Source organism: Oryctolagus cuniculus, chromosome 4 (assembly GCF_964237555.1).
Source record: "Oryctolagus cuniculus chromosome 4, mOryCun1.1, whole genome shotgun sequence".
Lineage (NCBI taxonomy): Eukaryota > Metazoa > Chordata > Mammalia > Lagomorpha > Leporidae > Oryctolagus > Oryctolagus cuniculus.
The window spans coordinates 124,381,680-124,408,472 of record NC_091435.1 but is presented as its reverse complement, the minus strand read 5'-3'; the positions used below and the strand labels follow the sequence as shown (position 1 = coordinate 124,408,472).

The window sequence follows — 26,793 nt, the reverse complement described above, 5'->3', positions numbered from 1 at the left end:
GGGCCCAAGCACCTGGGCCATCCTCCACTGCACTCCCTGGCCACAGCAGAGAGCTGGCCTGGAAGAGGGGCAACCGGGACAGAATCCAGAGCCCTGACCGGGACTAGAACCCGGTGTGCCGGCGCCTCAAGGTGGAGGATTAGCCTATTGAACCACGGCACCGGCCTAACTTTTTTTTTTTTTTGAACTCCAGGCTTATTGTTCTGGAGAACGTCTCTCAATACGGAGTCGTCTGATTGTTTCCTTATGTTTAGATTAAGATGACGCATTTTTAATAAGAAGACTACACAAGTGCTGTTAGATGCATCTCAGTGTCTGCCCCCTAGGGCACAGGGTGGGGAGGCTGGCCCCGTGTGCCCCTGTTGGTCATGATAAGGTCAGTTGGATGAGATTCATTGGTTTCTCCACTCTGAAGGCGGGGCATTGGTTGTAATGGATCAGCAGCCTAGGGCATAGTTCCTTGAGACTGTGGGAATGGCCTGGTCCTCCTCAATCTCATTCTAGCCCCCACCCAAGATCCCTGCCTGTGTCCTCTCTTACAGTGGAGGTTGCAAGATGATGATTCTTTAACTCCCTTAGCCCTTCTCTACTAGTCAGTTGGCACAAAGAAGAGCTTGCTCTGCCCTCTCTGGAGCCCCCTCACTGGCTGGAAGACTAGGACAGCTGTGAGAGGAGAGCAGAGCTAGTGTGCAGGGTGCACGTGAAGAGTGAGCTGTGAGCTCCATGCACCCCTAACGGGGGACACGTCTTCCCCTTCACCAGAGCCCTACTTGGGCTGTGCTGTATTGAGGCCAGTTAGATGGTTTAAAACATGGCACCCATGGCAGAGGAGGGAACTCAGCAGTGGGGAGGTGCTGGGGGAGTGCTGCACTCCTGGGGCTCACAGGGAGGCCACTGTGCACATTTCCACCATCTTCCAGGGCAGACTGGAGCTAAGAAGGCAGGGGCAGGAAAGGGGAGACAGAAAGTCAAGAAATCGAGAAACTCCCCAAAGCTGAGCCCCTGCCTCCTACTGTAAGCCCCTAGCATAAAGCAGGCCCCAACTTAGGAGAGGGAGAAGAATGTGGGCTTGAAGTGTGGATTGAGATTTGTGGAGGCTGTCTTTCTGACCTAAAATGACCTCTATTAGCCAAGAGTGGGCAGAAAAGCTGTAGGGACATTGATTTCCACTGAATGTAGAGGGCCAACAGGAGGCATAAAAAAAGACAGAGAGAAAGAGAGAGGGAGGGAGGGAGGGACGGAGGGAGGGAGGAAAGCAGGAAAAAAGGGGGAAATGATAACATTATTATAGCCACATTTGTTCCACCTGTTAGTTGTGTACATTTAAATACCACATTTTAAGTCTATCAAACTTAAATTACATATGCAAAAAAATTAACTCTTCTATTAGTTTCAGAAAACAAATTTATTTGCCAGAAAATTTCATTTAGTCCAGTGTAACTGGAAGTGTAGGAAAATCTTCTGGGCTTAAGATTCAAGTCACATGGCTGGCGCTGCGGCTCACTAGGCTAATCCTCTGCCTGCGGCGCTTGCACACCGGGTTCTAGTCCTGGTCAGGGCACCGGATTCTGTCCCGGTTGCTCCTCTTCCAGGCCAGCTCTCTGTTGTGGCCCGGGAGTGCAGTGGAGGATGGCCCAAGTGCTTGGGCCCTGCACCCCATGGGAGACCAGGATAAGTACCTGGCTCCTGCCATCGGATCAGCGCGGTACACCGGCCGCAGCACGCTGGCCGCAGCAGCCATTGGGGAGTGAACCAATGGCAAAGGAACCTTTCTCTCTGTCTCTCTCTGTCACTGTCCACTCTGCCTGTCAAAAAAAAAAAAAAAAAAAGATTCGAGTCACCACAAATTGCAGAGGAAGGCACCTGGTCGCTGCATAGAATGTGCACGTCATCTGCAGGCAGTGCTGTCACCCACCACTGTCACCCCCACGAGCCCTGCTCATGTGGCACTTCTACTTCCAGGAGTCATTGTCAACGTCCAGTACCAAAAGACAAGGTATATCACAAAGCTTCAACCTCTTTGGTTTGGAATTTAATCATCCTTTCTGAAAGTCTCCTATTTAAGTTTTCTTTCTTTTAAATTCTGCAAAAGGAGCTTGTATTGTGACTAGCTTCGGTGAAGTCAATCACACAAAATCAATGATAATTAAGTAAAACACTTTTAGAATTAACTTTTCAAAATCCAAATACAGCCAGCCCAGAATTTACTTATACAAGAAAAACAGTTTTGCTTTGTTTGCTTTGTTCAGTTTTGTTAATGGCCGGCAATGAAAGGGATGGGTATAGGGAAGCAGTAAGAAGGGAAAGAAAGCTTAGGATTACCAGTATTCTTCTTTATGTGGGCACACAAAAAAAGATTGTATTGTATCCTTGGCTTTGAAACTGGAAGCGTATTTTATAATAAAACAAACCCAATTGCCACCTAAAGTAAGGATTTTTATCCAATAAGTAGAGAGAAAAGCCCATAATAAATCAGAATTTACCAAAAAAAATTAACAGAAAGCAAAAGAAGGTGACATAGAGATCAAAAAGAAAAGAAAATTCAGGGAGGAAAAAAGGATGAAATTTTGTTTCTTCCAGTTATTTCTCCCACTCCTTTCTTGAGCACAGTTCAAATTTGCCAGACTCTTTCTCAAAAATACAACTGAATACATTTTAAATGCCACCATATAGCTCTTGGGAGAGGCCAGAGAAGAACATGGCAGAGCACAAACACTCAGACCCAAAGCCTGGTTCTCTCATTCATTCAGATTCAACTAATGAACACTTATCAAGTACTTACTGACATGTACAAGGGAACAATCAGACAAAGATCCCCACTCTTGGGGCTGGTGCTATGGCATAGCAGGTAAAGCCCCTGGCTGCAGTGCCAACATCCCATATGGGCGCTGGTTCTAGTCCCGGCTGCTCCACTTCCAATCTAGTTCTCTGCTGTGGCCTGGGAAAGCAGTGGAAGATGGCCCAAAGCACCCATATGGGAGACCCAGAAGAGGCTCCTGGCTCCTGGCATTGGATTGGCCCAGCTCCAGCCATTGTGGCCATCTGGGGAGTGAACCAGCAGATGGAAGACCTCTCTCTCTCTCTCTATCTCTCTCTCCCTCTGACAATCTGTAACTCTGCCTTTCAAATAAATGAATAAATCTTAAAAAAAAAAAAAATCCCCGCTCTTGTGAGACACATTTGAACTAGCAGAGGAGATAGGAAACAAACTGTAAGTTAATAAAAATTAAATTATACAGAATGTTAGAAGGTAATAGATGTTATGTAACAAGAACAAAAAAAAACCCACACAAGTAAAGCAGGGTGATAAAGATGTGAATGCCCAGGAAGTCGGGTTGGAAAGGGGCGGTCATTGAGCAAAGACAATCTCCCTGTCCCTATCCCAGTTGTTCAGCTGGCCTGAATGGAGTTCCCAGCTCCTGACTATGGTCCCAGCCCTGTCCCAAAATACCCTGTTCCAGGTATTTTGGTCGTGAACCAGTATATGTGAGATCTCTCTCTCTCAACCACAATGAGGAAATAATGCCATTTTGGCTCCCCTAGCTCCCAAATACAACTTCTCAGAAGTCACTAGAAAATGTGCTTCATCAAAAAGAGAGAACAAAGCCCCAGAGAGGAAGCCAGGGGCTGCACCTCCTGAAAGGGAAGAAGAGAATTTCCCAGATGATGCGATGGGAAGTGCCGGGCCGACAGCTGTGCAGCAGGCAGACAGTAACCAGTGAGGCTGTGGCAGAGGCACAGGGCGTGGAGAGGACACTGCCGGGAAGGCACGCAGGAAGTGAGCAGACTACAAGAGCAAGCAAGCTTGACCACGTGGCAAGCTGTATGGAGAGACGTTTTGCACCCAGTATCAAAGACTGAGCTGCAGCAAATAGAACGAAGTTGACCAAGCAATTGTCAACGAAAGGAAAATGGAAGCTTATGGAAGAGAGGAAACGTAACCTTTGAAATTACTTTGCTCAGCAGTGAGCATCAAGTTCTTAGTTACAAAATGAAAACATGTTGAGTCATGTTTGTCTTCCTAAAATAAACTTCACTCGCGCCTGATGTGTTATTTATTTTTACTATTCTACTGGATCTAGTAAATTAATATTTAATTTAGGATTTTACACCTACATTCATAAACAGGATGACTCGTAATTTTCTTTTCTCGTACCGCTTTATCTAACTTCGGAGACCTTCTATTTCTTGCTCCTCTTATAAGGCCACACTACTCTATAAATAAGGAATACTTAATACTCACTAGTCGTATAATGTTATCTTTGTTGGAGAAAATTAGAAGGTGATAAAATTAGGAGGTAATAAAAAGGACAGAATCAGAAAGAGAAATCTAAGAGTCTAAGAGAAATCTAACAACACTGTGCAGTATCCAGGAAGCTATTTAACTCTGAAATCTAATATGGCTAAATGTAATTACACCAACTTCCTATGAAGTATCAAGACACAGACACGAGAATGTAAGTCACTTGTTTCAGGTCCTATTGCTTATTGTGGGAGAAACTTGAACTAGAAGCCAAACCACCTGATTCCTAGCCCCAGATTCATACAAAAGAGTGTATCAATAGGTCCCAATATCACTCCTCTAACTAAGATTGTGATAGGTACATTCCATTTCAAGAAATAAGAACAAAAATAAATTGAGTTTGTCTTTTTTTTAAGATTTATTTATTTATCTATCTATTTAATTATTTATTTATTTGAAAGGCAGAGTTACAGAGAGGCAGAGGCGGAGAGATAGAGGTCTATCTATCTACCTATCTATCTATCTATTTATTTGAAAGGCAGTTACAGAGCTGCAGAGGCAGAGAGAGAGAGGTCTTCCATCCACTGGTTCACTCTCCCCGTGACCGCAATGGCCAGAGCTGCGCCGATCTGAAGCTAGGAGCCAGGATCTTCTTCTGGGTCTTCCATGTGGATGCAGAAGCCCAAGTACCTGGGCCATCTTCTACTGCTTTCCTAGGCCATAGCAGAGAGCTGGATCGGAAGTGGGGCTGCCGGAACTTGAACCGGTGCCCATATGGGATGCCGGCACTGCAGGCGGAGGCTTCACCTGCTACTCCACAGTAATGGCCCCAAGTATCTTTTGTTTTTTCACACCTGTAACATGCCCAGGACCATGCTAAGTGCTAGAAAGGAAAAAAATGGAGCAAGGACCATAACAACTTAGTTACTTCTCTTAATCTGCTGCTGTGAAATGCAAGCTCATCTCTTTGGATCCGGTCAAGCTCTGTGACTGCTTTGACCAAAATAATAAGACAGAAGCAATGTTTGGGGACCTAGGCTTAAGAAGCTAGCATTTGCCACTTCCAGGAATTTTTAATGCTCACTTTGAGAGCCCTGAATGCCATCTGGGGACACCATTTAGAGAGAGAAATCCCAGCCAGTCATCAGCTGTGCCAGCCATGGCAGCCCCATCAGTAAGTGGAGACCCTCAGATGTTCTGGCCTCTGCCAGCTCATAGGACTACAGTAATGAGAAGAGCACAAGCAAGGGCCTGGCACTGTGCCCATCAACCCCAAAACTGTGAGCAATCATTGCTCAAGCCACTAAAAAGAAATAAATAAAAATAAAACACAAAACAATCCAAATAATCCAAAGCTAAGCTAAAAGCAGTAAGTCAAAGAGTGTATGATAGGAAGCTAAGATTCTCACCTCCAGGCTCGGTCAATAGATAGGTTCTTGTGAAACTCAACCTCTGCTTAAAGGGGCTACCTCTTGGGTACAGGCAAAGAGATCAAGGGACTGCTGCTCTCTGTGACTCGTCTTTAGCACTGGCTTTTTCTTTCTTTCTTTCTTTCTTTTTTTTTTCTTTTTTGACAGGCAGAGTGGACAGTGAGAGAGAGAGAGAGAGAGAGAGAGAGAGAGAAAGGTCTTCCTTTTCCATTGGTTCACCCTCCAATGGCCGCCACAGCCAGCACTGGCTTTTTAAACAATGTGTGTGTCACATTTTGACAAAACTAAAGATCAAAGCAGTAACCATATAAACAAAGTGAAAATGCCAGTGATACTGTGTGGTCAGTGTAAGACATGATCATGACTGCCAAATGTGCACACCCGGCACTTGGAGGTCAGAAATGCACACAAGCAGCACTGGTTTTCCCAGTCAGGTTCTGTGATCAGAGATCAGTCCATCTCTTGGAAGTAGGCCAGCACTGGAACCCCACCTGCCACGTGTGAAACAAGTTGGGTAGAGCCAGACTCCTTCCCTCAGGGCCACCAAAGTGGGCTGTGCAGACAACTTACTGCAGGATGGGAAGAAAACATTACCATTTCTGTTTATCTTACAGTATCCTTTAAAAAAAAATTATTCATTTATTTGAAAGGCATAGCATTAGAGAGGGGAAGAGGGAGGAAAGGGGGGCGGGGTAGAGGACGAAAGAGACAAATCTTCCATCCACCGATTCACTCCCCAAATGGCCACAACAGCTGGGATTGGGTCAGGCTGAAACCAAAAGCCAGGAACTCTACCCAAGTTGCCCACATAGGAAGCAGGGACCTATGCCACGCTCGGCTGCCTTCCCAGGTGCTTTAGCAGGGAGCTGGATCAGAAGCGGAGCAGCTGGGACTCAAACAGCTCTCCAATATGGAATGCTGGTGTCGCAAGGAGCAGCTTAACCCACCGTGCCACAATGCCAGCCCTTTATACCATCCTTTTTAAAGTACCTGCCTGTTGCTTATATTTTGTTTATGTTTAAATTTTCCAATCATATAATTTCAGATCTGAAAAGTAGCAAAAAAGGATAGAAAGAGTCCTCACTGAGATTCCCCCACATGTTAACATTATAACCACTGTGCAAGTTATCAAAATCTAGAAATTAACATTGACACAATAGTACTACCAACCTCTGGGTTTTATTCATGTGTCTCCAGTTGTTGCACTCACATCCTTTTCTGGCCCAGATCGCATGCTGCAGTTGATCACATGTCTTTGGCTTCCTTTAAGCTGGGTAAGTTGCTCAGTCTTTGTCTTTCCTAACACCGACCCCCTCCGGGTGAAGTTGTTCAGGTGTTTCCTGGAGATTCCGTTCACACTTGCATCTTGGCAGGAGGACCGCCCAAATGATGACGTGGTGCGTCAGGCCAGGGCTGCACATCATCCACTGTTCCCATGACTGACACCCTTCACTTTGACCTCTTGGTTTTAAGGTGATGCCTACCAGGTTTCTCACTGTCAAATGACTGTCTTTCCTTTAGTAACGAGTAAGTGTATTTGAAGGAAATACTTAGAAACTAAGCAAATATCCTGTTTCCTATCACAAGATCTTGCCAGCTTAATTTTAGCATTCATCGTGATTCTGGCCTGAAACAAATACTGTTGATTATCTATTCCCATCACATTTTCTACATTTTTTGGTTTGTGCTCTACCATAAGGAAGCTGTTAACTTGCCCCACTTATTTATATAGTCTATTATTTATATCAATATGAACCCGTGGATTCTGATTTTATTCTATGGTTTATAACTTATGCAGTCATTATTTTGTTGTTAGAATGATCCCCATTGTGGCCATTTGGAATATCTCTGATGCATCTTCTGTGTCCTTTTGGAAGATCTCCATTTTCTTGTCCTTCCTTCCTTCCTTCCTTCCTTCTTTCCTTCCTTCCTTCCTTCCTTCCTTTTTTTCTTTTCTTTTCTTTTCCTTTTTTTTTCTTTTCTTTCGACTCGCTGGGGAGTATAATAAAAATTTGGACGAGCACTGCTCTCAATTCTGTCATTTCCTTTGCCTACACTTTTCCCTGGAGGCCATCCTGGTCCCCAACCTGGCAGTCAGCACCACTCCTTTCTCACCTGCTCAGCACCAGCCTTTTCCTGCCTTGAGTGGCAGGTGGTAGCTCACGGTGAAGGGCTACTCGGAAGCTGATGACCTCTTTCTCCATTCCTCTGTGCCCTCCGTCCTTCCTCTGATGGAAGAAGGTCGTGTATGAAAGTTGCAAGGCAATGAAGGCCGAATAGGGAAGAGAAACATCTACCCTGCCGTACCACAGTGGGGTGCCTTGTGGTCACACACATACAGGTCGGTGTCTGTTCCAAGTGGGTGATTTCAGGAAACAGACACGGTTCATCTCTGTTTGCAGAGGAGTTGCTGAGTTCGCATTTCGTTCTTGCATCGTAACCTGTTATTCTCTATCAGGGCTTCCCTCTTCACTTTGGTGGTTACATGCAGATCTGCCAATTTCTCACTTGCGGAAGGGTTCTCTGTGGCCAAGAGGGGCCCAGAGCCTAGCTTCCATCCTTCGCATCCCAGCTGCATTACTTCCTAGCTGGGTGTGCAGAACAGGAATACCGATAGTGAACCTGTAAGATTATCGTGATAACATGTGAGTGTTTAGAATATTGCCAGGCACATTCAAGGTGCTGTGTAAGTGTTAAATATTTGGGTTTTCATGCCTCAGAAGACATAAGATCCTTAATGCTAATGTGAGGAGGCATCACAAAATGTGGCATTGAGATACACAAAAGTTCCCAAGGGAAAGGAACCAGCTGAACCTGGGTTCTGTGCCCAATTAGAGGCCAGTGCTCTTTGCTGTTACTGACCCCTTCCTACCACCATTGGCCTCACAGCCAGCTGGGAAGGGCTTTTTTTTTTTTAATTTTTTTTTTTTGACAGGCAGAGTGGACAGTGAGAGAGAGAGAGAGAGAGAGAGAAAGGTCTTCCTTTGCCGTTGGTTCACCCTCCAATGGCCGCCGCGGCTGGCTCGCTGCGGCCAGCGCACCACGCTGATCTGATGGCAGGAGCCAGGTGCTTCTCCTGGTCTCCCATGGGGTGCAGGGCCCAAGCACTTGGGCCATCCTCCACTGCCTTCCCGGGCCACAGCAGAGAGCTGGCCTGGAAGAGGGGCAACCGGGACAGAACCCTGCACCCCAACCGGCACTAGAACCTGGTGTGCCGGTGCCACAAGACGCAAGATTAGCCTATTGAGCCATGGCGCCGGCCGGGAGGACTTTTGTGTGTGGTAAGGTAGTGGCGCGGAACTAGATCAGCAGACAGCAAACATGAGCCAACCTCGGACTGCCGTGTCAGTGTTACGCAAAGATCTATAAAGAAAACCATGATTATTGTCTTAAGGCAAATGTTTTATTGCCGCTGTATAGAACAGGAAGCTTGCATAAGTTTTTATATGGAAACAAAGCTGTGGAGAATCATTTGTTCTGTGGCCCGTGTCACAGAAGCACCGTATTTCCACAGCACAGCATTCTAATGGAGGAAATCAGGGGAAACCGACATCTTTGGGTGGGGCTGAGAGCAGCCTCAGACACGGACAGGAGAGCTCCAATGGAGAATAAAGGCGCCAGGCACCGAGGACCATCTGAGACAGTGAACTTGGCAGAAGGAAAAGAGCTAGGGGCGCCCCAGGGAGACAGGCTGGCCGCCTCTGTAGTGGCTCCTGCAGTGAGAGTGGCTCCATTTTTACAGACAAAGCATGCCAGCAGGGTGAGTGGCTTGTTCACCACCGGAAAGCAGAGAAAATCACTACACTCCATCACGTCAAGTTTAAAAGATGGCTTCGTTTCTAAGATTTATTTATTTATTTGAAAGGCGAGATGACAGAAAGAGAGGGGAAAAGAGAGAGGGAGAAAAAGACAGAGAGAGAGAGAGAAAGAGCGCTCTTCTGTCTGCTGGTTCACTCCCCAAATAGCCAAGCCACAGCCTGCAGCCAGGAACTCCATCTGGATCTCCCAGGTGGGTTGCTGCAGCCAAAATATTTGAGCCATCATCTGCTGCCTCCCAGACACATTAGCAGGGAGCTGGATTGGGAGCAGAGAAGCCAGGACTCGAACCGCCGCTCTCTAATGGACCTCCAACATCACAGCCTGTGCTGGATTAAGCTGCTGCACCACAATGCTGGCTCCAAAGATATGCTTTTGGTCAGTTACCAAGTATCTGGCAACTATGTGAGCATATAAATCAGCATAGCAGAGCCAGAATGTGTCCAGGGCTGCCAGGCTACTGTATTGGCTGTAAGAATAGAATCTTTAATATCATTAAGATGAAGATAGCATCTCCTTCCAGACCTCTGTGGCAGAAGCAGGAAGACAGGCCAGTCCTACACAACCGAAGGAGCAATAAAGATCTCTTCCTGTTAGAGCACGAAGCTGGACTTGCCAGCTGAAAACCTCATTAGGGCAAATATTTTTTCTCACTCTTATCTATCTTCTGCCAAGTTGCTTGCTTTAGTCTTTCACCTGCAAGACAGAATTCCTTTTAGAATAAAGTTAAAAGCCAGTCCTAGGAAGCTCATCCATAAAAAGGTATATAAATATAAAAAGCTTCAGACAAGAAAATAGAGTAAGAAACTATGTGTCAAGATTCCACATCTGTCTCTCTGACCCACGAGAATGGCATTCACACGATTTAAGAGATCAGAAATGTAGACTTGTCAGAGATATATAATGCAGTGGCACACCCTCCCAAGCCTAAAACTAACCGTTCACTGATAATGAGCTAGAAATATTAGGTGCCATGTAAGGGTTTAGCCAAGTGTATTTTTTAGTAACTCAAGGAATGTTTGAAAACTATTCGCTAGTGGGTGTTTTATCTAATACATTTCTTTTTGACATGCTCGAAGTCTTATTTCTTCAGTTGATACAGATATTGTTGATCATCTATGTGCTTTAAATAGCATAATCAAAAGAGTAGGCATAAAATACAAATGTAGATGAAGAGAAAGGGAAGAAGATATTTTTGCTTCATTTTGTTTACTGTGGTAGTGGAGATTAGAGTTAATTTTAGAGAGAAATTAAAAATTGGTTTCATTCATTTTCTTATCTTTTGCAGCCTGGATTTCTTTAAACATGAAGTGGAATATAACAATACCAGTTCATAAGACTGTGGTAAAACATAAATGCCATAATGCTAGGAAAACTTTCAGCAAAGAGCCCAGCATACAGTAGGTGCTAAATAGAGTTTGTTCTCTCCGTGGCCCTCTATTGCTGTGTGGCCCAAGCACAGTGGAAATGGTTGTCTATCCAGCAACCATCTTGCTTTTTCAAGTACCCAGATTTTCATGTAGGTGATAACTCTTCCCCCAGGCAGCCAACTGGTCCAGTGGAAGACTGGCTGCCTTTCTCCTTGTCAGTCTTTCCTTGCTGGTTCCAGGGTAGAATCTGGGTTGTAAGCAATCAGCCTAATTTTTTTCCTTTGATCAGAGTCATTGGTTCATGCGACTGAAGCAACCCAATCGGAGTGAATCTGGGAGCCTTGTTTGGACTGGTCAGAAGGAGGGTCCTGCTGCATGCAGCCTCAGGTGCCATTGACAGCGACACTACTGCGCAAAGGAAGCCAGCCTGGGGATCGCAGAGCAGGGCATCAGGGGCAAGCGTGGTCCTCAGTGACATATCAGAACAACCAGGCCTGCAGCACAAGTGACTGAATTCAGCGACAAGAGCCGATAAACCGCTTCTAGAATTTAAGCACTTTTGATTATCAATAACTTACTCCATTCACACACACACACACACACACATACACACCAAATGATACACCAAGAAATTAGTTTCTCAGAAGAAAAAACTCAATGCTCAAGAGGATGGTAAAATGAAAAGCTAGTAAGTCTTTAAGACATCATCTTTAGACAGTTCTAAATATATAAATGAATTAAATGAGGGCTATGGATAGCTTCCCTCATATCTTTCTGTATGTTGCTGATGAGGTGTTATTGTCTAGACCAGAATGGTATTCTATTATAATTATTTTCAACATATCAGAAGAGTGTCATTTAACTATTCTAAAGTTCAAATAAATTGGCTCTATTAAATGTACACAGTAGTTTAATTTCCTTATTATTTCTGCAGATATTTTGTAGATTATTCATTCTGGTTCACTTATTGGAAAAGATCAGGTTACTTAAAATTAATGCTCATGGAAATATCATCATCTATGGCAGTGGTAAGCAACTGGCAACACCTGCTTTGAGAACTTTTTAAGTCAAAAACACCTTGGCCGTGTTCTATCATAGAATTTGAGGTACCACACACTGGCATGGACCAATGCAGCTGACTGCCCCACAGAGGTACGACGGCCTTCCAACTGGGCAAATGTGGAACAGTGGGCATTTCCACCCCTACTGCAGGCTGTTGACATTATCACCTCCACTTCTGATCTCTAAAGTACATAGAGTGGTTCTCAACACAGAACACCGGTGTGACAGGGGGATATTGTTAATGAATGAATTCCCAGTCAACTCCCACTCTCCTCCCCAGGAAAGTGCCATTTATAATATCCTTTTTAAAAACATCACAGAACAGAAATTTTTTAAATATTTTAATGTGCAAAGATTATGTGGAGAAATTTATTAAACTTTCCTGAAGGACATTATATGAGTTGAACAAATGGTCTTTATCCGAAATCCATGGACAGAAACACTCAATCTCTTTAAGCTTCCAATTTTTGCTAAAATCTATTTCAACCAAAATCCATCCCAGTTTCTAAAATAACTTGATAAGCCAATTAGAAAATCACTAAGGAATCGTATAGGATGAAGAAGAACTGAAATGACTCCTGAAAAGACAAAGAAGGAAGCACTTGCCCTATCAGATATCACCAAGAAGCCTCAGAAATTAAGAATTTTACTGACATAGGAGGAACCAGTAGCAAACTATAGTAGAGATTCCAGGACAGAAACCTACATTGATGAAGCCTGGACATAGAACAAAGGGGTCCAGAAGATAAGTGGGAAAACAAAGGACTGTTCAATGAATGGAACTGGGAAGGATGGTTCCTTCTTTTCCAGATAACATGGGACTTAAATGAAACCAGATCCCTATCAGATATCACACACACACTAAAAAATAATCCAAGATGGATCAGAAACTTAAATGACAAGAGCAAAGCTTTAAAAGATTTTAGTAGAAAGAAAGCAAATACCTTTTCAAAATGTAACATCTTTATCAATCAGGGAAGACCACTGTTCAAACTCTAAAATTCCTTCTTTACAGACTCTGTTCAGTAAAATTGCCAAAGGAAGCCCCAGGACACTAACTTACAGCACAGTTTCCCACAGCCCACTGATGATATAACTATAGATAAGGATATAAGTCAGGTGTTAGGAAAATTGCACAACCCTGGAATTTCAGCTCACATAGGTTTGTTTGTTTAAATTTGTGTATTCTTTACCCTTTCTACAGACAAAACTGAAAGGAATAGATTTACATACCCTTATCTTAGTGTCTTTAGATCCACTGGAAATCATTCTACTATTCACAAATTCTACAGAATTCGACATACACAATAACAGCATGGAACTCTGTGCTCATCATATATTTTTCTACCTCACTTTGAGCAGGACACAGATTGTTTAGTTACTAACAGTTAGTATCAAAAAACCACAGGAAGTCCAAATTTTAATATTTTTGAATCACTAAGTTTTAGTAGGAGATGGGGGTGGGGGCACCATATTTAGACTATGTGAAGGCCAAGGTGCAATTTTAGCATGCATATTGTACATAATGACTTCCTGGAGCATGTCTGCAGGCAGTGTTGGGTCTGGTGAGAAGCTGGAAACACGGAGGTGGTGATAAGAGGATTACTGGGAAATGAGGAGAGCGGAAGCCTGGAAGCCCTGCCATGCCTTGGGCAAACCGCTTGACTGCCTTATCTACACACAGGATGAGCAAGTCACTCGCTTGCTAGGACTGAAGCGCGGAGGTCTGGTGGAGGAAGAAATCATATTAGAAGTCCACAGCATCACAGAGCCTCTTTCTGTAGGGAGAGCTGGACAAAGAACAAGCCGAATGCCCAGGACAGCCGGTGTCTGTCTGTTCCTGAGAAGTCCCAGCAAGGTCAGGCTCTTGCTTCAGGGAGCTCTTCTTATTTGAAAATGCCACGACTGAAATTTTTAGGTTCTGGACTTTTATTTAGTTTGAAATTAGTGAGATGGCATTGGTACATGCCACCTTGATGGGATTGAATTGGAGTCCCCAGGCACGTATCTAACTCTACCATTTGGGGCAAGTCCGAGTGAGCATGTGCCAAACTGTACATCTCCTCCCTCTCTTATTCCCACTCTTGTATTTAACAGGGATCACTTTTCAGTTAAATTTAAACACCTAAGAATAATTGTGTGTTAATTACAGAGTTCAACCAATAGTATTAACTAGAACAAAAAAAATACTAAAAGGAATAAAGTATTAAGTTGTTCCTCGACAGTCAGGACAAGGGCTGATCAAGTCTCTGTTTCTCATAGTGTCCATTTCACTTCAGCAAGTTTCCTTTTTGGTGCTCGGTTAGTTGTCACTGATCAGGGAGAACATCTGATATTTGTCCCTTTGGGACTGGCTTATTTCACTCAGCATGATGTTTTCCAGATTCCTCCATTTTGTTGCAAATGACAGGATTTCATTTTTTTTTTACTGCTGTATCGTATTCTATAGAGTACATATCCCATATTTTCTTTATCCAGTCTATTGTTGATGAGCATTTAGGTTGATTCCAGGTCTTAGCTATTGTGAATTGAGCTGCAATAAACACTAAGGTGCAGACAGCTCTTTTATTTGCCACTTTAATTTCCTTTGGGTAAATTTCAAGGAGTGGGATGGCTGGGTTGTATGATAGGATTATATTCAGCTTTCTGAGGAATCTCCAAACTGACTTCCATAGTGGCTTGACCAGTTTGTATTCCCACCAACAGTGGGTTAGTGTCCCTTTTTCCCCACATCCTCACCAGCATCTGTTGTTGGTAGATTTCTGTATGTGACTTATTCTAACTGGAGTGAGGTAAAACCTCATTGTGGTTTTGATTTGCATTTCCCTGATTGCTACTGATCCTGAACATTTTTTCATGTGTCTGTTGACCACTTGGATTTCCTCTTTTGAAAAATGTCTATTGAAGTCCTTGGCCCATCTCTTAAGTGGGTTGTTTGTTTTGTTGTGGAGTTTCTTCATCTCTTTGTAGATTCTGGTTATTAATCCTTTATCTGTTGCATAGCTTGCAAATATTTTTTCCCATTCTATTGGTTGCCTCTTCACTTTCCTGACTGTTTCTTTTGAAGTACAGAAACTTCTCAATTTGATTAATCCCAATTGTTAATTTTGGCTTTGACTTCCTGTGCCTCCGGGGTCTTTTCCAAGAAGTCTTTGCCTGTGCCTATATCTTGCAGGGTTTCTCCAATGTTCTCTAATAATTTGATGGTGTCGGGTCATAGATTTAAATCTTTAATCCATGTTGAGTGGATTTTTGTGTAAGGTGTAAGATAGGGGTCTTGCTTCATGCTTCTACCATCTCACTAGTCAAAGTGATCAGTTTCAGTTCCTAATTGATCATAATGATAGGATTAAGAGTCAAAGGGATCACATAAACAAGACTAGTGTTCGCTAATACTAACTGATAGAATTAAAACGGAGAGAATGATCCAACATGGGAAGCGGGATATACAGCAGACCCATAGAACGGCAGATGTCCTAAACAGCACTCTGGCCTCAGAATCAGCCCTTAAGGCATGCGGATCTGGCTGAAAAGCCCATGAGAGTATTTCAGGCATGGAAAGCCAAGACACTCTGGAAAAAAAAAAACTAAATGAAAGACCTCTGTGAGTGAGATCCCAGCAGAAAGAAAGGGCCATCAAAGAAGGAGGTACCTTTCTCTGAAGGGAGGAGAGAACTTCCACTTTAACTATGACCTTGTCTAAATAAGATCGGAGTTAGCGAACTCCAAAGGCTTCCATAGTCTTGGCAACTCATGACAAGAGCCTAGGGTGATTACTGACGCCATAAACAAGAGTGTCAATTGTTAAATCAACAACAGGAGTCACTGTGCACTTTCTCCCCATGTAGGATCTCTGTCCTTAATGGGTTGTACTATGTGAATCAATGGTATAACTAGTAATCAAACAGTACTTTACACTTTGTGTTTCTGTGTGGGTGCAAACTGTTGAAATCTTTACTTAGTATATACTAAGTTGATATTCTGTATATAAAGATAATTGAAAATGAACCTTGGGCCAGCGCCGCGGCTCACTAGGCTAATCCTCCGCCTTGCGGCGCCCGCACACCGGGTTCTAATCCCGGTTGGGGGCCGGATTCTGTCCCAGTTGCCCCTCTTCCAGGCCAGCTCTCTGCTGTGGCCAGGGAGTGCAGTGGAGGATGGCCCAAGTACTTGGGCCCTGCACCCCATGGGAGACCAGGATAAGTACCTGGCTCCTGCCATCAGATCAGCGCGGTGTGCCGGCCGCAGCACGCCGGCTGCAGCGGCCATTGGAGGGTGAACCAACGGCAAAGAAAGACCTTTCTCTCTGTCTCTCTCTCTCACTGTCCACTCTGCCTGTCAAAAATAAAAAGGGCCGGCGCCGCGGCTCACTAGGCTAATCTTCCGCCTAGCGGCGCCGGCACACAGGTTCTAGTCCCGGTCGGGGCGCCGGATTCTGTCCCGGTTGCCCCTCTTCCAGGCCAGCCCTCTGCTGTGGCCAGGGAGTGCAGTGGAGGATGGCCCAGGTGCTTGGGCCCTGCACCCCATGGGAGACCAGGAAAAGCACCTGGCTCCTGGCTCCTGGCTCCTGCCACCGGATCAGCGCGGTGTGCTGGCCACAGCGTGCCTGCAGCGGCGGCCATTGGAGGGTGAACCAACGGCAAAGGAAGACCTTTCTCTCTGTCTCTCTCTCTCTCACTGTCCACTCTGCCTATCAAAAAGAAAAAAAAAAAAGAAAAGAAAAGGAAAAAAAAAGAAAATGAATCTTGATGTGAATGGGATGGGAGAGGGAGTGGGAGATGGGAGGGTTGCAGGTGGGAGGGAAGTTATGGGAGGGGAAAGCCACTGTAATACAAAAGCTATACTTTGGAAATTTATATTTATTAAATAAATGTTTAAAAAAAGAAAAAAAAGAAATTAGGTGAGGAAGGGCAGGAACCCAGAAGTGGGAGATAAGAATATAGGTTGAAGATCCCTAATCCAAAATTCAAAATCCATTTTCCCCTAAGTTTCTTATATAAATTCCACAAGCAGAAAAAGAAGTTGTTTTAGCACCTTTCGGCATCCAAGTTCAGAAGCATAATAAAGCGTGGCCAGCAATGGAGATTTGCACCTGTTGATAAGGTCAAAGAGCATGGCACCACCTTATGCTGAAATACAGGCTGATCCCCTCTCCCCCCAAGCCCTCCAGGCTCTGAGACTTATTCTTCTGGAGGGCTTCATGGAAGCGCCACAAGCAAATCCCATGGAGGACTTTTCCAGGATTGAAATAGCTTCCATGGCTTTCAGAAATGTGCATTCTCAAACTTAGCGCACTCATTTGTTCCAAAGTGAGCCCTACTGACGTGCCAAAGCTTAAGACTCGTCTCTGAAAACACTTGTTCTACACAGAGAAAACTGCTAATCTGGGGAATAAAGAGAAGAAATAGGAAATAAAGAAGCAAGGATCTCCAGGTGGACTTGGGTGCATTTACTCCTCAAAACATGGGAAACAATAATATCTGAGCCATCTCTGGATGCCAAATTGTTAAGGCTCATTTTTGCAATGATTTTGCAAATCGTATGTGTGTGAATGAAAGTTGCTCATATACAATGAGCTCTAACCTAGGAGGACTATTAGTATTTGCAAAAATAATGCACAAGACAAATGTTATGTTATGGTGCTGTTGCTGCTGCCGCCGAAGCTGCACTTTGAGATTGGTGATATGGACAAGTGCAATGGTTCTAAACTTTGGCTGCATGCTAGAACCATCTGCAATGAGGTGTTTTGTTTTGTTTTGTTTTGACAGGTAGAGTTAGTGAGAGAGAGAATGCAATGAGTTTTTAAAATACTGATGCCAGAGTCTCGCCTCCATAGATTCCAGTATAATAGTAATTCAGTGGAGCTTGAACACTGGGAGTCTGTAAAATCCCACAGGTGTTTGTAGCATGCAGTCAAGGGCTGAGAACCCTGAGGCTGAGCCTTCTGCAAAGGCGGAAGCAGTCTGGGCAGGGGGTCAGGGTCAGCCTGCATTATCAGCTCTCATCACGTTCATCTGTTCCCAGAGCCAGGTGAATGCCATGCACTGGGTGATCTTTCTAACGTCCGCCTCCCCTGCCCACCTGGGAATCAATGCGCTGCCTAGGATGTGATTAAGTTTCCATGACACTGATGTGAAAACAGCAGTAGCCATAGCAGCTAATCTTTTCTTTCTCCTATGCTGCCCTCTAGTGCTGCCCTTCTGTGTCAGAATCATGTGAAAACCCAGCTCATTCATCCATCCCTATGGTTACTTTCTTCTTAGCTGCACAAATTGGGGGAGTTTTCTCTAAGATTAGTGACAAAATGAACTAACTCAACATACATTACATTCATTCTAATTCATGGCAACCTGAACCACAAACTGTGGCCTCTGTTCTCCCACCATCTCTCCCTGCTTTCTGTGCTGCCCCCTTCAAGAACAAGAACCCCTGGAATCCTTTCCCTGCTCCTCCAAGTCCTGCTCTTCATAGTCAAACAAAGTCAGTGAGAAAGAAATGATCATGATCGGCCATGAAAGGCCCCAGGGTCCTGGCGCGCCTTGTAGAGCTGCCCTCACCTTGTCCTCGCTCCCACACCCAACAGGAGCTCCCATGCCTTCCTATGCTGAGATGTGCAAGCCTCTCTCCGGGCCCTCATCACGACAGAAGGGTCCTTCCCACCACACCGAGTTTGGCCCCTCCTCCATCTCTCTCGGTCAGTTCTCCCTCCCTTCCTTCTCAATCCTTATTCCACACCACTCTCTTTTTCTAGATCACTCTCAATGGCAGCCAGGCTTACTCTTTTTTTTTTTTTTTTTAAGTTCTATTTATTTATTTGAATGGCAGCATTTCAGAGAGAGAGAGAGAGGGAGAGAGAGAGAGATCTTCCATCCGCTGGTTCACTCCTCAAATGACCACAACAACTGAAGCTGAGCTGATCCGAAGCCAGGTGCCAGGAGCTTCTTCTGGGTCACCCATGTGGGTACAGGGGCCCAAGCACTTGGGCCATGTTCCACTGCTTTCCCAGGGTATCAGCAGGAAGCAGCTGGGGTTCATATGGGATGCCAGCACCGCAGGTGGCAACCAGCCTCAGGCTTACTTTAAGTGAAACTCTCCTTTGACACAGATACCCTTCAGCATTTCCCTGTTTCTCTTCTTAGTCACTTGCAAACTTGTTGAAATTTGTGTCATGGGGCCAGCGCTGTGGCGTAGTAGGTTACACCTCTGCATGCGGTTCTGGTATCTCTTATGGGCACCGGTTTGTGTCCCAGCTGCTCTTTTTCCGATCCAGGGAAAAGCCTGGGAAAGCAATGAAAGATAGCCCAAGTGCTTGGGTCCCTGCACCCACACGGGCGACCCAGAAGAAGTTCCTGGCTCCTGGCTTCGGACCAGCCCAGCTCCAGGCATTGCAGCCATTTGGGGAATGAACCAGTGAATGAAAGACCTTTCTCTCTGTTTCTCCTCTCTGTCTGTAACTCTGCCTCTCAAATAAATAAATAAATCTTAAAAGAAAGAAGAGAAGAGAAGGGAAGAGAAAGGAAGAGAGAGGAGAAGGGAGGGGAAGGGAGGGGAGGGGAGGGGGGGAGGGAAGGGAAGGAAAACCTCTCTCTCTCTCTCTCTCTCTCTGCCTCTCCTCTCTCTGTGTAACTCTTTCAAATAAATAAATAAATCTTTAAAATAAATAAAGAGTTGTATCCCCAGCTCCCCAGGGTGCCTCTAAATCTCCTGGGGTGGTAGGAGGGACTTTCTTCTGTAGCCCCAGCCTGGCCTTGGTGGCCTCACACCAGACACTTAAACTGCTGGTACAGCCGGCAGCCGTCTGCCTCCTTTGTGCGTGCTTCTGCGTGGAGCGTCGGCTGTGGTGCACAGTGTTCACACAGCTCCCTCCTGGAGCACCTGTTCTTGGTTGGGAAGCGTCCCTCCTCCCACCCTGGCTTCCTCCTTGTACCTCTGCCTGCTGATTACCCAGGGTCACCTTCTCAACCTCTGGGTTGGCAGTTCCAACTTCTCTTAGGTAGACTTTCCTTGGGCAGTTGTAATCCACTTCCATGACTGTCTACACAACCCAGAAGACAGGTTAACTCAAAAATATACCGCCTCCAGCCCGGATGGCTCGGTGTCTCGCCTGCCCAGCTACCTCGACTCAGCATTTTCCCTTTAGTCTCTCACAGGCATCTCCGCTTTGGCCATGCCCAAAGATCCAATCCTGTTCCTCCCTCATCTCTGCACGTGGCCAGGTCGCTGGGTGACAGCCTCTATTTCTCCCTTGCCCTTTCTCACTATGCGTACTCCATCTGAAAGTCCTGTGGGTTCCACCTCCAACTCTATTTTGAATCCATGCATGTCTCTCTATTTTACTACCACCACCCTGTTCCAAGCCATCCCCACCTCTGGCTGGTAAGACTCTCCTAAGGCTCTTGTGTGCCCCACTGTCTCCCTCTACTACCGATCGATCCTCCATTGTACAGTCCAGAGTGTATTTGGCTATGAGGTGCGGTGATATGATGTATCATTCTCCTACTTTAAAAAAAAAAAGATTTATTTTATTTATTTGAAAGACAGAGTTACAGAGAGAGATAGTACTGAGAGAGAGAGAGGTCTTCCATCCACTGGTTCACTCCCCAGATGGCCGCAACAGCTGGAGATGTGCCGATCCAAAGCCAGGAGCCAGGAGCTTCCTCCAGGTCTCTCACATGGGTACAGGGGCCCAAGCGCTTGGGCCACCTTCTACCACTTTCCCAGGCCACAGCAGAGAGCTGGATCGGAAGTGCAGCAGCCAGGACTAGAACCAGTGCCCATAAGGGATCCCAGCGCTTCAGGCCAGGGCTTTAACCTGCTGCACCACAGCGCCAGCCCCTCATTCTCCTACCTTAAAAAATGTGAACAGCCCCCAATAAACTGTGAATCACATACAAGTAACACAGTTTGCCCTCTGCCAAACTCATCTCGTTTCCTGTTGCTCCTGACTGGACCCCTGCCCACGGCTTACTTGCAACCACTGGCACTGGCCGTGTCCTGTCGCCGCCTGAGCAGGTGCTCTTCCGTCTACCTTCAGTGCTGTCCCCCTGGTCTTCGCTTGGCTGGCTCCTTTCCATTTCCTATGCTAACCTCTGCTCCTAGAAGAGGCCTTCCTTGCTCTGACTACATAGATCTCCCCTTTCATTCCCTACCTCAGTCCCCATTTGTTTTCTTTAGAACACTTCACATCTTGTGATTGCTTACTTGTTTACTTCTCCCTCTTTGCCACTCAACTCTAAACACTCTGAGTCCAGGAACTTCGAGTCCGCTTTACTCAGAGATGGGCCCAGCACCTGGCACAGTGCCTGGAAAATATTAGGGCTTTTAATGCGCGTGTGAATAAGTGTGTGAGTGTGCAGGAAGCGTCACAACCAGTCCACGGTGACTGTGCTCGTCCACGTGGCCCAGCCACCTGGGGGCTTCTGAGCTCATCTGATTGGAGTGCAGACAGAGACAGGGAGAGTCAAGGCTCAGTCTATTCTCCGTTAACCTCTTCAGTGTTCAACAACACGTTTGGTTGCCCCACTGCATCTCCGGCTTCCACAACAGCACAGCCCTACTAAACGCTGCTGACTGGCTGGGCTCCCCAGGTCTGAATGAGACTGGATAGGAGGGGACGGGTGCTGCTGTGAGGGCAGAGATGTCCCAAGGGAGAATATGCTAGAAGCACAGATTCACATAATGGTTTTTGACTTCCACTCGTCTCCATTTTTGTAATAAAAGAGAAGAAAAAACAGTTTCTTATAATTACTTCATCAGATTTTTTTTTTTTAAGATTTATTTATTCATTAGAAAGGCAGAGTTACACAGAGAAAGGGAGAGAGAGAGAGATCTTCCAGCTGCTGGTTTACTCCCCAAATGTCTGCAATGACTGGGGCTGGGCCCGACCAAAGCCAGGAGCCATACGGATGGCAGGGGCCCAGGCACATGGGCCATCTTCCACAGCTTTCCCAGGCTCATTAATAGAGCACGGGATCTGAAGTGGAGCAGCTGGGATTCGAACCTGTGCCCTTGTGGGATGCCAGTGTCACAGGCAATGACTTACAATGTGCCATCAGGCAGGCTGCCAGATTTGTTTTATAACAGGAGAATGAATATCATAGTTTTAATTGCTGAGTAATAACGTGATACTTGGGAGTCTTTCTCCAACAAAAATATTTTGCTTATAAACCAAATCCTACCTCTGTTGGACAGGCAGTGTGAATGGAAGCATTCCTGTCATCCAAACAAAGAAACCAAGGGCAATTTAAAATAGCTGATATAAGCCAAACAAGCAAAGGAGCTAAGACACTCCCACCGCCACCTCATTCCAAAGCCTGTTTCCTTTCGACTCAGACAGCGCTTGCTCATGAAAGTGAAAATAAGAACACGCCTACCCCAGATGTACTTTGAGGCACGGCTATCACACCCTAGAAGGACCGTTAGCCTACTGGGACTACCAAGACAGAAAAGCCAGAGGCCTGGGTCTCCTTGCAAATGTCAAAGCTGGCGTCCTGGGTGTCTGACCGACCTGCTTTGCAGAAGAAACCCAGCCTTGCCTGGGCAGTTTCACTAGCCTGGATGTGAGGTTCTTCATGCTCTGTAGTCATGCTTGCTTCACATGTGGCTCTGCCAAGGGGACTAGCTCGGCTCCACCCTTCTGGGGAAGGGATTTGCTTTCCTGTTTAGGAAATGTGATGTCAAGCTGAAAGAGGCCGATGAGCACACTGGGTGGAACCATCAGCGAGCCCCGGTGAAATCAATTACATGGGTGTCTTAGAACAAAATTGGGTTTCAAGTGGTCAAGGACAGGGTGTGTCACCGTGGGCTGTGAGCCACTGTGGCTTCAGCTGTTTGTTCAGCCTTTAATATGTTTATCTTTGTGCTAAACACATTGTTGTTGAGTCATCACTGTTAGACCGCCACTTGGTGCGAGGCCCAGCTCTGCAAATCCAACGTGCAAAGAAAGACAGGCCTTCAACCCCAGTGACCTTCCACTCTGCCAAGTCAAAACAAATGCTCCTCTGACTTCTCAGTGTTGGGAGCAAGGTCCTCAGGGTCTGGAAAAGGCTAATCATGTATCCTCTGATCAGGCCAGGACCTATCAAGCAACGAAAATTAAGGAAGAACTTTAATAGTCATTGTTTTACATAACACGTAGTATTGTTGCCACAAACCGAAAATGGAATGCCAGTTTACCCAAAATGATTGTGCACCTCAAACCCACAGTATTTCATGGTACATTTTTTATGTTGTCACTCATGTCAAAGAGATTCTATTGATCAGATAATTGCATTAAACATCTAAGCTTTGGGAAGAGGGAAAAAAAACACCTAATTCTGAAAAGTAGAAAAACTCAAGAAATGTTATCTGCTTGGCCTTCCATAGAGATTGTTCGAGCCATGACACATGTGATAAACCAAGGCATGGCCATGTATTGGGGCACCTCACGGTGGAGCGCTATGGAGATCATGGTAAGTTACTTTCTACTTTGTTATTTCTATTTATCCACTTTTGCTTCTTCAAAACATCAAGAGACAGAAAAAGAGAGAATGCCACAAAGTTCCTGTCTACTAGTTCACTTCCCACATGCCCACAATGCCCTGGGCTGGGCCAGGCCAAACCAGGAACCAGGAACACCATCTGGGTCTCCCACATGGTGTCAGGGACCCAACCATTTGAAACATCATGGGATGCAATCATCCCAAGTGGTGACTTAACAGTATTAAGAGCTAGGCCAAACACCTGCCCCCAAAATTTCTATTTTTTTAAAGATTTATTTATTTATTTATTTATTTGGAAGTCAGAGCTACAGAGAGAGAGAGAGAAGAAGACACAGAGAGAGAGAGAAAGAGAAAGAGAGAGAGAGAGAGAGAGAGAGAGAGAGAGATCTTCCATCCACTTGTTCACTCACCAGATGGCTGCAAGGGCCAGGGCTCGACCAAATAGAATCCAGGAGCTTCTTCTGGGTCTCCCACATGGGTGGCAGTGGTCCAAACACTTAGACCATCTTCTGTTGCTTTTCTCAGGCACATTAGCAGGGAGTTGGATCAGAAATGGAGCAGCAGGGACACGAGCCAGCGTCCATACAGGATGCTGGCATTGCAGGCGGCAGCTTTACCCACTACGCCACAACGCTGGTTCCCTAATTTCTATTTTTAAATAGCAATTGAGTATCTTTTGATTGTTCTCAGATATATGAATAAATAGCAATATATTTTGCAAAGTTGTCCCATAATGACTATGGAACTGGAATTCTGAGGTCAATTCCATCATTTTAGAGATGGACATTGGGACTGGAGCTGATCAGCTCAGAAAACAACAGGGAAGACCTAGGTCTCTAATGGGAATCATGTTTTAGCACATTCTTTGGCAACAAGAGAGCAAAGTGAGTTTTACAGTTAATGAGATACAAGAACAATATTCTAGTCTTCTCATAAAAACTATCATTTCACAATTACACTGTTTATAACATGCTAATTACAGATCACTTTTATATGGGCGTCATAGTTTTATTTCTTTAGGACTCTAAAAATAGTCAAACAACATTTTCTTTATAATCATCTATAATTCACACTTTGACAGATTTGCCCTGGACTTTCTTCAGTACAGAAACCCTCCCAAAGAGTAAGGATTTCCCCTACTAGGCATCGTTTTCAGTGAAACTGATGGCCACAGCTTTGCTTATTATTTGGCATTCTTCATGTTTCTTGGCTTATATTGATTTCACTAAAATGAACATTCCACATGCATACAGATCCCAAGGAAGCCTATTTCACAACATTGTAAATTCAGCTGCAATCTCATTTCTCCCCAGGAAGCCTATTCTGTGGCAAGACAGTTCAATATGATCCCACCAGTCTGCGAACAAGCCGAGTATCACCTTTTCCAGAGAGAGAAGGTGGAGGTCCAGCTGCCGGAGCTCTACCACAAAATAGGTAACTGTCGAAGTCAAATCCTGTGAGCAGCTTCAGCGGGAACCAGCGACTCTGACATTCTCTCCTAAATGGCCCTAATTAACATAGAGATTGTCAGAGCGATACACTGCAGAAACAATAGCAGAATCAAATGTGCCTGTAGTTAGTCTACAGGATGTCAATGATGAGAGCCAAGCGCGGTTGTCGATCGTGACTGGCATACAAGCTGTACTCAGTGGGTGTGCAGAAGGGAAGAACCAATGAATAATCTCATTTTCCCCCGCCCCAGCACGCATCTTTGAGTAGACAATGGCTGCCTGTCCTAGAACTCACAGCCGCATACGTCTATATGAGTCTCTCCAACTCTGTGCCCGGCACCGAGTTACGTACATACGGGGAGTTCCAGAACCATGAGCAAGGCAGGCGCTCCACATTTGTGTAGGTACAAGTCCTCCTTTCAACAAGAAGGAAAAACGTATGCACAACATATACATAAGAAATGTGACATTAAGAAAACATGAATAAAGAAAAAAGGGGGGGAATAACCAAGAGTAAACCACAAGTTCAAGCTTTTTGATCAGAAACAGTTCGCAGAAATTCCTATCCTCCTAAGAAACAGAGGCTCACAAGAGCAAGATAATGCTGGGTAGGAAACAAAAAGATAAAAATCCAACAGTAGTAATGCTTGTTAGCATTACTATCCCTTATTGAGTGTTTCTTAAAACATGTATTTTATTTATTTTGAAAGGCAGAGTTACAGAGAGAGGGAAAGACAGAGAGAAAGATCTTCCGTCCATTGGTTCACTCCCCAAATGGCCACAATGGCCAGGGCTGGGCCAGGCAGAAGCCAGGAGCCAGGACCTTCTTGTAGGTTTCCCGCATGGATGCAGGGACCCAAGCACTTCGGCCATCTTCCACTGCTTTCCCAGGCAGAGAGCTGGATTGGAAGTGGAACAGCCGGGATTCGAACCAGTGCCCATATGGGATGTAGGCACCACAGGCTGTGGTGGTTTAATCCACTATGCCATAGTGCTGGCCCCACTTATTGAGTGTTGACTATGTACTAGGCCTGGTGCTCCTCCTGCTGTATACTGAACTATGTTAGGCACCGAATGCACAAAGCACTGACTTTTTGTGCAAGTAAAAGTACTTGTCTCAGAGCATAAAAGAAATGTGAATTTTGGGCATCCGAATATCATGGTAAGCCACATTTTGAGCATGCTTACATGAGAGAGCTTCAAAAAGTTTGTGGAACTATTAAATTAAAAGACAACGCACATTTTCCATGCACCTTTAGAAGCCCTCTCCTCGTTAAAACCGACAATGTTTGCTTAATTGCCTCATAAAAGACTGAAGTGCAGCGTGTAAGTCCTTACAGTTTTTTAAAAAGATTTATTTATTTGTTTGAAAGTCAGCGTTACTCAGAGAGAAGAAGAGGCAGAGAGAGAGAGGTCTTCCATCTGCTGGTTCACTCCCCAGACGACCTCAATGGCCAGAGCTGCACTGATCTGAAGCCAGGAGCCAAGAGCTTCTTCTGGGTCTTCCACGTGGGTGTAGGGGCCCAAGGACTTGGGCCATCTTCTACTGCTTTCCCAGACCATAGCAGAGAGCTGGATGGGAAGTGGAGCAGCTGGGACTCAAACAGACGCCCATGTGGGATGCCGACACTGCAGGTGGTGGCTTTACCCGCTACGCCACAGTGGCGGCCCCAGTCCTTACATTTTAAAGCCAAGGAATATACTGGCACTACCTCATCTCTCCGGCCAGCTTGTTCCTAAATCTAACCCAGCTCTGTTTCAACGCTCACGCACTTTTGATGCCAATCTGCACAAGCAACTTGTTTCTTTGTTCTCTAGGGGTTGGTGCGATGACATGGTCTCCACTTGCCTGTGGAATCATCTCAGGAAAATATGGAAACGGGGTTCCTGAAAGTTCCCGGGCCTCACTGAAGGTACGGTCCTGGGCCTCTGGAAGAGTCT

The 26,793-nt window shown here is 45.3% G+C and overlaps 1 protein-coding gene across 3 annotated transcripts in view; it reads left to right on the top strand.

Annotated features, from left to right (window-relative positions):
• The window catches only part of KCNAB1 (potassium voltage-gated channel subfamily A regulatory beta subunit 1), a 454,438-nt gene that overhangs the window by 405,235 nt on the left and 22,410 nt on the right, over positions 1-26,793 (top strand). For all 3 annotated transcript variants that reach the window (XM_008266198.4, XM_051858804.2, NM_001170956.1), the window contains 3 exon segments: positions 23,286-23,371; positions 24,715-24,835; positions 26,671-26,765. In XM_008266198.4, coding sequence (XP_008264420.1) covers positions 23,286-23,371; positions 24,715-24,835; positions 26,671-26,765 — 302 coding nt within the window.